Source organism: Canis aureus, chromosome 21, assembly GCF_053574225.1.
Source record: "Canis aureus isolate CA01 chromosome 21, VMU_Caureus_v.1.0, whole genome shotgun sequence".
NCBI lineage: Eukaryota > Metazoa > Chordata > Mammalia > Carnivora > Canidae > Canis > Canis aureus.
The window spans coordinates 7471904-7484711 of NC_135631.1; the positions used below are offsets into that span (position 1 = coordinate 7471904).

At 59.9% G+C, this 12808-nt stretch overlaps 1 protein-coding gene across 1 annotated transcript; it reads left to right on the plus strand.

Annotated features, from left to right (window-relative positions):
- Positions 1-255: 255 nt before the first annotated feature.
- Positions 256-12808, plus strand: CCND1 (cyclin D1). The gene is made up of 5 exons (XM_077862756.1): positions 256-619; positions 2067-2282; positions 2794-2953; positions 6633-6781; positions 9518-12808. The coding sequence occupies exons 1-5, from the start codon at positions 422-424 to the stop codon at positions 9680-9682; spliced, it is 888 nt and encodes a 295-aa protein (XP_077718882.1). The 5' UTR covers positions 256-421; the 3' UTR covers positions 9683-12808.

A 12808-nucleotide genomic window follows, 5' to 3' on the forward strand; every position in this document is an offset into this window, starting at 1 on the left:
CCCTCTTCCCCGGCGGGGAGAAAGGCGGCCTCGAGCGATTTGCATTTCTATGAAAACCAGGCTTCGGGGGCGACTCAGCCGCGGGGCAGGCGCGGCGCCTCCGGGATGGCTTTTGGGCTCTGCCCCTCTCCGCTCCCCGGCGCTCGGAGCCCGCGCCCCCTCCCCCTGCGCCCGCCCCCCCCCCCCCGCCCGCTCCCATTCTCTGCCCCGCTTTGATCTCTGCTTAACAACAGTAACGTCACAGGGACTACAGGGGAGTTTTGTTGGAAGTTGCAAAGTCCTGCAGCCTCCAGAGGGCTGTCGGCGCAGTAGCAGCGAGCAGCAGCGTCCGCGCGCTCCGGCGAGGGGCAGACGAGCTCGAGGGAGCGCGGACCGAGCCGGGACCCAGCGCCGTCCGCAGGCCGCCAGGACAGCCCCCGCCATGGCACACCAGCTCCTGTGCTGCGAGGTGGAGACCATCCGCCGGGCGTACCCCGATGCCAACCTGCTCAACGACCGGGTGCTGCGGGCCATGCTTAAGGCGGAGGAGACTTGCGCGCCGTCCGTGTCCTACTTCAAGTGTGTGCAGAAGGAGATCCTGCCGTCCATGCGGAAGATCGTGGCCACCTGGATGCTAGAGGTGCGGGCTCTCGCCGGACGCTCCTGCCACTTGTTGCCCGAACCCACGGTTCTTTGCCTTCCCTCCCGCCCCAACTCTGAAGTGTGCCAGGGTGTTGCTAGGAACCGCATTTTCAAAATACATAGATATCGTGGGTATTTTTTGAACGAGGAGGGGGTGGGGGTGGGGTCGGTTGAAATTCCCTCTCCCGGCGGGGATGGTGGGGGTGGGGGTGGGGGTGGGGGTGGGGGGGCGGCCGGGGAGGGGACCCTTCGCGGGACGCCGGCTCGCCAGGGGCACCCCAGGTGGCTGGAGGGTGCGGGCCGGCGGCCCCCGCCTGCGCCCGAGCCCGGCGGCGCCTCCTCTCCGGCCGCACGGCCGCGGGCCGCCGGCTCCAGGGGGAGGGGGCATCGATTCGATTTTTAAATTAATATCCATGGACACGTATGCAAGGGCCGCTCGTGCCAGTATTATGCGCCATCTTTGTTCTTTTATTGCAAAGCAAAAGTGTTTATTAATAATTGGGGGTAGGGTGGGGGCGGGGAGCGGCCGGCGAGGCGCTGGGGCCGCCGCGAGGGGCCGCGCGGCCGCCGGGAGCGGGAGGGAGGGGCGCGGGGCCGGAGCGCGGGCGGCCGGGGGGGACCCCGCGAGGGGAGAGGGGCCCCTTTGTTCCAGCTGCGAGTCCCGGGGCGCCCCGCACGGCCAGCCTGGGCCGGAGAGTACGCCGAGCTGCAAGGTCGCGTGGCCCCCGGGACCCTGGGGGTTGACCCTGGTCCGCAGGGGTCTCGGCGTGGGGGACGCGTCTGCGGAGAGCTGGCGGCCCGGGGCGCACCCGCAGCCCCTCGGCGGGCGCCCGGGACACCCGCAGATATTTTAAAATAATTTTTGAAAGTGCGGCGTGGTGCCCTTGCGAGAGGGAAGCGGCGCCCGCGCCCAGCGGGGGGGGGGGGCCCGAGTTTGAATTCCTGGGGCTCTCCCCGGAGCCTGCAACGAGCTCACGACCCCTGGCCTGGGTAGAGGGCCGCCCGAGGGTCATTTTCAGGGGTTTTTTATGCGCCCAGTTATTTTTTTAATATTTTTAAATATTTTTTGAAAAGATGACGTCTGGGGAAATGCGGCGCGGCGGCCTGGGACGCCACCTTTGTGTCTCGCAGGCGCTGTGAGCGCGGCGCCCGGCCCCGCGGCCCGCCCCGCAGCCCCGCGCCCCGCGCCCCGCGCCCCGCGCCCCGGGCTGGCGAGCCCCGGCCTGCAGCCCCCGCGCCCCCACGCGGGCCGGGGTCCCCGGCGCACGCCGCCCGCCCTGCCCACTGCCGCCCCCGCCGTGCCAGCCGCCCGGGGACTTTCCCTTTCAGTTTCGGGGTGGGTGGGCATCGGGGGCACGCGGGGGAGGGGGCCGCCCCCCACGCGAGCCCGGCTGGGGGGCGCGGGGTCCCCGGCGGCGGCGGTCACGGCCCCCGTGCCCCGGCAGGTCTGCGAGGAGCAGAAGTGCGAGGAGGAGGTCTTCCCGCTGGCCATGAACTACCTGGACCGCTTCCTGTCGCTGGAGCCCGTGAAAAAGAGCCGCCTGCAGCTGCTGGGGGCCACCTGCATGTTCGTGGCCTCGAAGATGAAGGAGACCATCCCGCTGACGGCCGAGAAGCTGTGCATCTACACTGACAACTCCATCCGGCCCGACGAACTGCTGGTAACCGGGGACCCCTGCCGCCCACCGACCCACGCACGCCCCTGGAGCCCGGGGGTGGGGGAGGTGCGGGGGTGCCCGCGGGCCGCCGACGCGCCCTGCACCCCAGGGCCGGCGCCCGCACCGGTGGAGCCCTCCCGAGCAGCGGGCCGGACCCCGCCGCCCCCCACCCCCAGCGCCCCGCCACCCGGGGCCGGCGGCCGCTCCGACTCCCACCCCGTGAGCGCCCTGGCGCGGCCAAAAAGTGGGCGGCGCGCGCCCCCTAGCGACGGCGGCGCGGGCGGCACGCGCTCTTGCAAGGGCTTGCGTTCCAGGTGCGGATCTCGACCGCTGGCCAGCTGGCCTCCTCGATGGCGCCCACCCTCTCCTCTTGGGGTGGCATGCCGTCCTCCACTTCCCGGCCCTCCAGCATGCCCCGTCCCTTCGCTCGCGGGCCCTTATGCATGGAGCGGACGGCAGGCGACGGGAGCTGCCCCTGCACCTCTCCTGACGCTGGTACACCCCACTTTCACAGCAAATGGAGCTGCTCCTGGTGAACAAACTGAAGTGGAACCTGGCAGCCATGACCCCACACGACTTCATCGAGCACTTCCTCTCCAAGATGCCAGTGGCAGAGGAGAACAAACAGATCATCCGCAAGCACGCGCAGACCTTCGTAGCGCTCTGTGCCACAGGTAGGGCGGCTGGGTCCTGCAGCAGCCCCCGCCAGCCCCTGCCTCCCTGGGTGCCCCTTGCCCCTGGTAGAGGAGCATCTTGCCCCTCGCCTCGGTTTCCTCATCTGAGGAGGTGGTCCCCAGGCCCCTCCTGATCTCTGAGGTGCTCCTCTTTCCTTGGACTGTGTGCTGAGGTTAGGTGCAGGGTTGGGGGGCAGTCCCTTCCTGGGTCAGGCGATTGAGGCCGCCCAGGACCACCACACAGTGCCCTGGGGATGGGGATGGGTGGTCTGCCAGGGTGTGGCCACTCCGAGCTGAAAGGGGTTTACCTTGGCTGCCCAGCCTGCCTCCCTACTCCTGTCCTCCCCCCTCCATCCCCAGTCCTTCCCCGTGTCCTCAAGGGGCCCCCTTCTGGCCTCTCCCGGGCTGGGCCACCTGCCAGGGGCGCCTACAGGGGTGGGGAGCGGCGGCCCGCAGTGCCTGCACCACGTGCTCTGGGCTGCCAGCAGCAGCCCTTGTGCGGGGGCGGCCAGCAGAGGAGCTTGGCTGCCTGAGGCCCCGCCAGGGGTGCCTCAGGCCGGCAGAGCTCAACTGAGCCCTGGGAGGGGCTTCAGAGCGGCCCCAGGCTCGGGCTGCTGTGGTTGGCAGCGGGGGTCCAGCCCTCCCTGCCCCTGGCTGGGCTCTGGATGGTCCCTGGGGGCCTCTCCCTGGCACTGCCCCGGCCCCAGCCCCTGGGCAGCCGGCGTTTGAGAACTCAGCACAGACCATGCATACGTACACTCCGTGTTGCCTCTCACTTCCCCCGGCCCTGGCCCTGACACCCTGTGACCTCTTTCTTTCTCCTTCTGATCACATGGGCTGGGCCCAGGAGATCTGGAGAACCCTGCCTGGGGACCTATGCCCCCATCCCAGCTAGCTCTGCAGTGGGCCACCCTCGCCCCTGATCAGGCCTCAGCTGTCACACGTGTTTGGGGCTCACTGTGGGTGACCAAAGGGCCACACGGCATCCAAGGGGCCAGTTGGCATCTGTCACTCCCCAGTAGCAGCAGAGCCCTTAGTCCGGCATCTCCCAGCACCCTCCTGATATCGGGGTGCTCTGGTGATGGCTATTTCTGGGTCAAGCGAGAGTGGGAAGGTTCTGTTGGCCTCCCCATCCTCCACCTCCTGTTCAAGGTGTGAACCCCCCTCCACGGAGCCCTTCCCAGTGAGAAGAGTAGGGGTACACGGTCATCGGCCTGGATGGATCCGAAGGGTGGCATCTCTGGCCCTGGGGCAGGGGCCGGGAGCCTCCCACTGGCCATCCCCTCAGCCTCCAGGGGCCAGCCCCGCAAGCAGGCAGGGGAGGCATTCTCTGGCTGGGGCGCCTCGGAAGAGAGAGGCCTCTGGAGACTTCCAGGCAGCCTTTTATGGAGCTGAAAGTGGTTCAGAGAAACTGCAGAGTTTCCTGGAGATAATGCAAGGAATAGTTCTTGCACACCCTCCCCCCCAGGATGGCTGGGGCAGCCTGGAGCTCCCCCTCTCCCAGAACCCCAGGGAAGTGGGGTGTGTAGCCTGCATGCAGTGCTGGCAGTTGAGGGAGGCGAGCCTGGTGCAGAGGCTATAAACGGGCTTTGGTGCTGGCTCCCCAGCCGCCGTGGGTCAGTGTTCATGAGCACGCCCAGCCTGTCTAACGCTGCGCCCAGCAAGCACCTCCAGCCTGCTGGGGGAAGGTGAAGGGATGGCCGGTGGTCACCCAGCGCCTCACATGCATTAACTCCAGGGTGGGGCCCCGAGGGGGACAATCAGGCCAGAGGAGGAGAGGGCCACCTGCCTATCCAGGTCCCCCAGAAATATTCTCCAGGCCCAGATCCTCACCTGCACGGTTCAAAATGCAGCTGTGCCCTCCATCACAAGGGGACCTCTCTCTGAATGACTGCAGCTCAAAAACAGAAACTGAGTTTGAAGCATGAGCAAAAGGCCCAAAAGATATTTTTGTCCTCCACAGAGCAAGGGTCCCGCTTAATGGTACCATTGTGGGAGGACGGACTCTGTTCTTCCTGCTCTGTGTGCTTGCAAACTGGGGCTCCTACATATCTGTACACGTACACACGTCCCCCATACCAGAGTTCAGTTTTGTTCTTCTGTTAACGTGTGCATACATGTGTACACCAGAGCTTTGTAGGGTGCTGCAGTGGGTTAGGTAAGCAAGCTACTGGTGCTCGGGAAGCTGACAGTTGAGTCTAGTGAGGGGGTCTTAGCAAGGGTCGCAATGCCACCCAGCTCCAGTGGTTGCTCTGGCAGTGGCCGCAGGCTCTCTGCACTTGACAGAGTGGAAGCAAGTGTCAGCTTTGGGGGTGCAATTGCGTTGCTCCTTATCTACACCCTATAATCGTGCACATGCGTACACACATGTGCACACCCACACTCCTTATCTAAGCCCATAAACCCTGCACCACACGTGCACACACTCTTCATGGGGAGCTGGCCCCACATCCCCCCTCCCTCTCAGACGGCCGTCTCAAGGTCCAGCCAAATTGTTCGGATGGCAGCAGCCTCTGCCTGCAGCCCCGATGTGCCTCAATGAAGCGTTTTTCATTCGTGGCTCCCGGCTCACAGACTGGGTGGGGACTGCTCCCATTTAAAGAGGGGGTAAGAGGTGTTATGCTGTGTTAGGGATTTCTTTTCCAAGTGGCCACGGGCAGCGGGTTCTGTTGCCCCTCCAGGGTGGCTCCCTTTCTCCGGAGGCCCCTGCTCAGTGGGCCCTGCTGTCTGCTCCTGGGATGGAGCCTTGGGGGGAAGCACGGGGATGCACCCCTAGGCCCACAACACTCCACTCCCTCTGCTCAGTGCCCCCAGCTCAGCTCACTCAGCCCAGTTCTGGTGCTCTGTGTGCACAAGATGAGGCCAAGGGGCTGACAAAGATGCCACATGGGCCCCCTTCCCAAGATGTGGAGGTCAGTGGCCTCTCCCACCAAGAATGCCTCGCTGGGCACCACGGGATGACAGCCCACAGGCACCGCATGGCCACTTCTACGTCCTTCCTGCTTTCCCACCTTTTTATGACAAGTGTGGGAGGTGCTGGGCTCAGCCTAGGAGGAAAGGCAGGGATTCCCACCATCCATCACTGAGCTGAGCCTCGGGGCAGAGGGGACCGTGTGCTGGCTGATTGGCAGGTGAAGTAGTGAGGTGATGCTACACCTGCTGTGTCCCAGGAGGAAAAGAGGGTGGGAAGAAGCATCTGATGCCCCCACGAGGAGCAGTGCCCACGCCACCCCACACACACACACACACACACACACACACACTCTTCGAGGGCGGGGAGACCCATGTGGCCCAGCACACTTACCCTTGTAGATCGTTATAAATTTTTTGCAAATACACGACATGTTCCCAAGGCTCGAGTACAGCAATGTCCCCTCCCCAGAGGCCTCTGCAGTTTGTTTTTGCCAATGGCTATTTCCTTAGTTGGCTTTTTTTGTTGTTTTCAAGTGAACATCTCCAGCCTGTGTTGGGTGGATCCCATGCCTGGTTTCTGCTCTCCGGCACTGGGAGGTGCAGGGAGCCAGAGCCCCTCTGACCAGCCCTCAGAATCCACAGCCCAGGCTGGCCACGGGCTGGGACGCACCCTGATGCAGAGCCAGTGCCCAGCCTGCTGGGATCATGGGGTCCCGTGGAGGGTGCCCCGCTCATGGCTCTCTTCCTCTCTCCATTTCTGCTGCAGATGTGAAGTTCATTTCCAACCCACCCTCCATGGTGGCAGCTGGCAGTGTGGTGGCCGCCGTGCAAGGTCTACACCTGGGAAGTTCCAACAGCTTCCTGTCCTACCACCGCCTCACTCGGTTCCTCTCCAAAGTGATTAAGTGTGATGCGGTAAGTGATCGAGTACATGCTGCTCCCATGCTAGCTTGGCAGGGCCTGCCCAGCACCAGGTACTAGAAACTTTTAGCACCTAGGGCTCCAAACCAGTTCACTGATGACATGCAATGACTTGTGCCAAGACCCCAAGAGGTGATGGGGGCATGGGGGACCGTGTTGGGGGACAGGACTGGTGCCCGGGTTCAGAGGCATGGGACCTGGTGCCAGGCTGACAGGGTGCCAGCCTCACCCCACTCTCCTGGGGCTCCTTTGGAAGGAGAAGCACCTCCCAGAACTGCGGGCAGGCCAGGGGGGTCCTCTGGCTTCTGGTGCACCTCCCCCCCAGCCTGGGGCTCCCAGAGCAGGCAGGAGCCATAAAGCCCTCCCGGTGAGCTGTCCAGGAAGAGGGGCCACAAGGCAGGCCCGTCAATGATCCGTGCCCTAATGGCATGTGGAGTTGGGGCCCAGTTGAGCTTTGTCTGGGCCACAATGCGGATGGCTCATAAATGGGAGCTTGAAAAGGCTTCTGTGAGGTCTCCAGACGCAACAATGGCCCGTGGAGACAACCCCGTGTTTTACGGCCCCTTTGAGTGGCTGCTGCCCTTGGAGCCCAGAGCCGGAGCCGATTGTGTCTTCCTTCTTAAAAATGCCATTGTTTTATTCCCAATTCCTTTCTTGTCTTAGAGAAAGAATGGAAGTCACAGTTACAGGGGTTTGTGGCCTTTACCAGATTAGACCCGCGAGGTTGGTGGGTCAGCCCTCGGCCCCGCTGGTGTGCCGAGTGGGAGCGAGTGACCGCCCTGACCCCGGTACAGGTCTGCCTTGGGCTCTGTCTGCCTTCTGGTGGTCCGCCCTCCAGTGCCCTGGAGGCCCTGTGGGCCCTAGTGGCTGCTGCCTCACCACACCGTTCCGGAAACGCCAGGCTGTGAGCAGCAGCCAGTGCGACCCCCGCCAGGCACTGCTGGCTGCCTGGAGGGGGTGGCATTCTTGCATCTCTCCCTCCCCTCTCAGTCTCGTGCTTACTGAGCACCTAGAGGAATGGGGTGTTCTGGCTGCTGGGGACCCTCAGCAAGGGAGACACAGCACAGAGAGAGTTGTGGGAAATCACTACACGATCCCTTATGTGGAGAGAGATTGTAGAAGTGAGATTGGAACCAAGATTGCAGCTGATGGATGGGGGAGAAATTGGTTGAGGCTGGAATTCGTTATTCTGGTCACCTGGGGACAAATGCAGCAGAGCCCAGATGCAGAAAACCCTGGGCCGCAGAGCCCTGTTCTCAGGCTGCCCATCCCCAGAGCTGGCCCCCGGGGTCTCCAGCTGGCTCTTCCTGGGCTGACACTGGGGATCTCAGTGGCTGCAGGGAGGAAGTTGGGGCCACACAAAGGGAGTCCCTTCCTGCACCCCTCTGCCCTCCCCTCCACCACGTGGCCTCCCAAGTCACCAGGTGCAAGTAAACCCATTGCCCCTGCGAGCTGCCTGCCAAGAGCCACTGTGGGTGGGTGGGTGCCGTCGGGCCTCAGGGGTGGGACTGGGGGACTGTGCTGGGTGCTTGGATCAGAGCCTGGGGAAGCTATCAGGAGTCCTGGGTCCCACGCCAGGCCTTCTGGGCCTCTGTTTCCTCATCTGTAAAACTGGCTGTTTGCACCCACTCTGCCATCCTCACTTGCCGTGACAAATACCGAAGAGGTGGGGTAAGAAAGCTCTCCGTGTAAAAACATAGAGCTCTGTGAACAGGGCAGGTCCTCAGGGGTCCACTCAGAAGCGTTGCTGGCCTCGATCCACTTCTTTTGGGCAGTGAACACCCACCCCATTTCTAGCCCCACCTGGTTGGAAGCTCAGCGGCACCTTCCCCTCGGTGCGCCCGTGGTTCACCTGTCCTATGGGAAAGGCACAGGTCTGTTTTCCAGGCCTGACTGGCAGGTCTACCTGGTTCTAGAATAGAAGCCCCAGTGCGGCATCCCAGGGGTTGGGACAGGCAGCCTGATACCTGCACCTCTGAGCTCCTGGGAGATTTGCCCCCATGAAACCAGGAGAGGCCCCTGGACTTACAAGATTCCTCTAGGGGTGTTGAGACCTCAGGGGGGCTGCTAGCAGAAGAGATCTGGCAGGAGGGGGGTGGGGGGCAGCGCTGGGTACAGGCCAAGCGGCGAGGATGGAGGGGGATAAAGGGTCTGGGTCCCCCCAGGCCACCCAACGTTCATCCTCAGTCATGCACGGACTAACGCTTTTGATGGCCATTCATCACAGAAGGCTGGGTTCACTGCGAGGGCTGACACCGCAGAGGTTAAGTCCGAAAAGCAGGGCTCGGGGGGCCTTCTCTGACCTGGATCAAATGGCACTGAATCCGCTGAGGGCAGCAGCAGGGCTGGTGGGAACAGCGAGCCGGGCTCAGAGCCTGGTAGAGGAATCCAGCGGGGGGCTAGGGCCCTGGGGCGGCTCAGGCCAGGCCAGGGAGGCACCCGGCCCGTGGCTGAGGGCCTCTGTGTGCACAGAAGACGGCCAGCAGCCCCCTTTGGTCCAAGTAGGTGTGTATGCTCCTCAGGCAGGGACAGTAGGTGGCCAAGCGGGGAGCCCACGCTGGTCAGTCCTGGGGTTTGGGCCGTGGCTCCACGTTGGCCTTCACCAGATCTGGGGGAGGGCAGTGCTGTAGATGAGCCTCACTTTCACAAAAATAGTCCAAGTCCTGGCGTTTGGGAGAGGGCCCTCCCTGCAGGCCTCAGCCTGAGGACCCCTTTCTCCTGTCTGGCCAGGACTGTCTCCGGGCGTGCCAGGAGCAGATCGAAGCCCTGCTGGAGTCCAGCCTGCGCCAGGCCCAGCAGCAGAGCCTGGACCCCAAGGCGGCGGAGGAGGAGGAGGAGGAGGAGGAGGCCGACCTGGCCTGCACGCCCACCGATGTGCGAGACGTGAACATTTGAGGGTGCGCGCGACGCGGGAGGGGCCGGCCCCGGGTGCTCCCCGGACAGGACCGCTCCTCGCCAGGACCGGTCATGACCAGAAGGGAAAGTTTCCTTCTCCTTTACTGTTGGTTTTTTTTTTTCCTTTGCTCTTTCTCCCTTCCGTCTCTGACTTAAGCAAAAGAAAAAAAAAAGTACCCGAAAAAAAGATCTTTAAAAAAAAAAAAAAAAAAAGGAGAGAAAAAAATAGTATTTGCATAACCCTGAGCTGGGGGGTGGGGGGAGGTTTGCTACAAAAATAGAGGATCTTATACCCCATAATCAACTAGATTTTCTTTTATATGGATGTGTTTGTGTCTCTGTGTCGTAAAGGATAGGCATTAACAGGAAGAATGAGTCTGCAGGGGAGGATTAGATTTGATTCTTTACGTGTTTAAAACAAAACCATACAAAAAAGCATAAAAACATCTTAAAAACTAGAAAAAAAAAAAGCCAACCAACCATTTTTGAAGTAGAAGAGGATTTTAGGTAGCCAACGTGCTCTTGTGCTTTAAGGCGGCTCTAGGTATCCTGCATCTCGCTTGCTCGTGCATGTAGTCACTTTATAAGTCATTTGCGCGTGTTTATTTTATTCTGTAGGTAGGCGTGTCACCTCTTCACCTGTCCGTGGCTGATGTAACCTCGGTTAGCGTAGCGTAGAGCTCAGCGTGGTTGCCTGCTGACCCTCGCTCGGCCGCCCCAGAACTGGTGGCCAGGGCCCCGGCCAGCGCAGCGGTCACAGAAAACCGGCTCCGCCTCCTGGCCTGCGCTGCCCGAAACAGAACCCGCCATAGCGACATAATATATTCTATTTTTATAATCTTCCTATTTTTGTAGTTGCCTGTTGATGAGATGCTGGTTTTTCACCCCCACAGACCTGCAGCCTGCTCACATCCAGGTGAAATCCACAGCTCCTTTTTTTTTTTTTTTTTTTTTTCCTTCTCAATATTCTAGAACCATTCCATTTCAAAGCACTTTCAATCCAGCGGTTATAGGGAATCTCTCTTGTTTATGTTGTGTGTGGAGCGGGGTGGGGGTGGGGGGACAATTTCTTAATGGAATGGTTTGGGAATATTCACGTCCTTGTGTGCAGACAGGATTGCGAGGCAAGTGCATGTCACTATGGAGTTAGTGAGAGGGGATGTTCTTGAAGATGAGCTTCCGGTCAAGAAGTGCATTCTTACATTGCCAGGATGATGCGTTCCTTTCTCTGTAGAGCAGTGGAAGTTCGGGAGTCCTTGGTGCCAACTGGTGTTTGGAAGTAGGGGCCTTTAAAGGCTTACCTAGAGAACGCGTAGTGTAAGGGTTAGGAAGGTTTTTAAACACTAAAATATATAATTTATAGTTAAGGCTAAAAAGAATATTTATTGCAGAGGATGTTCGTAAGGCCAGTATGATTTATAAAGTAATGCAATTTCCCCTTAATTTACACCCACACACACACACACACACATACACATACACTTTTCTGCCTTTGACGTTGCAGGTTTCATACAGTTTATAAAAGTTCGGTCCTTTTTCGTAGGAGAGAGAAAAAGATCCTGAGGAAAAACACGGCATGGATTCGGGCTGATTCAGCCTGTCTGGCATTGCCCCAAGCGGGAACCCCACCTGAGAGGCCTCAGAGTTCCACAGAAAATTAGGGTACTCGAAACAAGTTCAGCCCCGACATATTCTTGTCCCCTTTTGAAAAAAAGTTTAGCGACGAATAGACAATTTGCACATCTTGGCTATGTACCTTTTTGTAATGACTACGTAGGATGAGTCGAAGGCAGGGAGAGCACAGGGCTGGTGCTTGGTGAGGGTGCGGGGGGCGTGCAGAGGGCCGACGGCGGGACCACGCGGCAGGCGGGCTGCGGCTCGGTTTCCTGATTCGCTGCTACCGATGACTTCCCAGCACAGTTTGGAAACAGATTCACATCGCTTTTCTGTATCTCTTTCACATTGTTTTGCTGCTATTGGAAGATCAGTTGTTTTGTTTTGTTTTGTTTTGTTTTACAATGTCATATACTGCCATGTTCTAGTTTTAATTTTCTCATAGAAAAATGTATTAAGGGCGCCTTTTTTTTTTGTAGATTTTTTTTTATGTGATCAATTTTGACTTAATGTGATTACTGCTCTATTCCAAAAAGGTTCCTGTTTCACGATACCTCATGCTTCTCTTAGCCATGTGTAGACCAGGCGGTCAGGCTCCATCTGACCCGCAGGCCCCCTGCTTCGGCAGACATGAGGACGGGATCCCGGAAACGGGCCTGGCGGGGTGGGCTCCAGGCCGCGATTATGCGCCCAGCCCGGCGTCCTCGGGGCCGCGACCGCTTCCTTCTCCCTGCGCTTGTAACGCTGGGCTGTCCACCTGACCCGGGACGTGCTACCATCATAGTTTTTTACAGCCGTATTGTTCTTTACGTGTAGCTATGAAAGTTGCATTATTATATTATTATTATTGTAACAAGTGTGTTGTCACGTGCCACCGTGGTGCTGTGCTGCAGGACCCAGAAACTCGGGATGATCAGAATAGCTTCTGGACTTGGTTAAAGTTCCGGGTGTTGCATCTGTTATTATGTACCAGCGTTGTTTGTTCTCTTCATTACAGCGTCATGCTAATTTAAAAAAAAGACTCCAGATCTCAGCGAAGCCAGCTAACAGTGCTGTGTGCCCGAGTCGCCTAGCACGCTGCCGAACCAAAAGGATTTGCACCGCTGGCAGCCCCTGCCCCAGCAGGGTCAGCCTGGGTGCTCCCGGGCCATTGGCAGGCCCGGGCCCCGCCCCACCCCGCCCCGCCCCTGCAGGAACACTGCTTCCGCTTACCTCAACCGTTCTGGCTGCGGCATCTCTGTGTCTGAACCAAACGGGGTCCTTGAGGGACGGTCTGTCCTCATGGGGGGTGAACGTTGTGTGTGCTCAAAGGCCAAAGGCCGGTGGCAGGTCTGGGGAGCACAGCGGAGTCTGTCCTGTGACCAGCAAGTCTGTGAGGGTCTCTGGTGGGGGGGCACTTTTGGTCTGTGTGTGTTTTGGTGGCACACTGTGGCACAGACATGTAACCGGCACGTTTCCAGCAGAAAAAAAGACAAACGTGAAAAGCCTAGAAATAAAATTGGTAAAACCCCA

Excerpts from the sequence above, each read along its gene's own strand:
- CCND1 (XM_077862756.1), top strand. The coding sequence starts at position 422 with ATGGCACACCAGCTCCTGTGCTGCGAGGTGGAGACCATCCGCCGGGCG. Across the intron at positions 620-2,066 it reads TGGCCACCTGGATGCTAGAG|GTCTGCGAGGAGCAGAAGTG; the intron begins GTGCGGGCTCTC and ends GTGCCCCGGCAG. Across the intron at positions 2,283-2,793 it reads TCCGGCCCGACGAACTGCTG|CAAATGGAGCTGCTCCTGGT; the intron begins GTAACCGGGGAC and ends CCACTTTCACAG.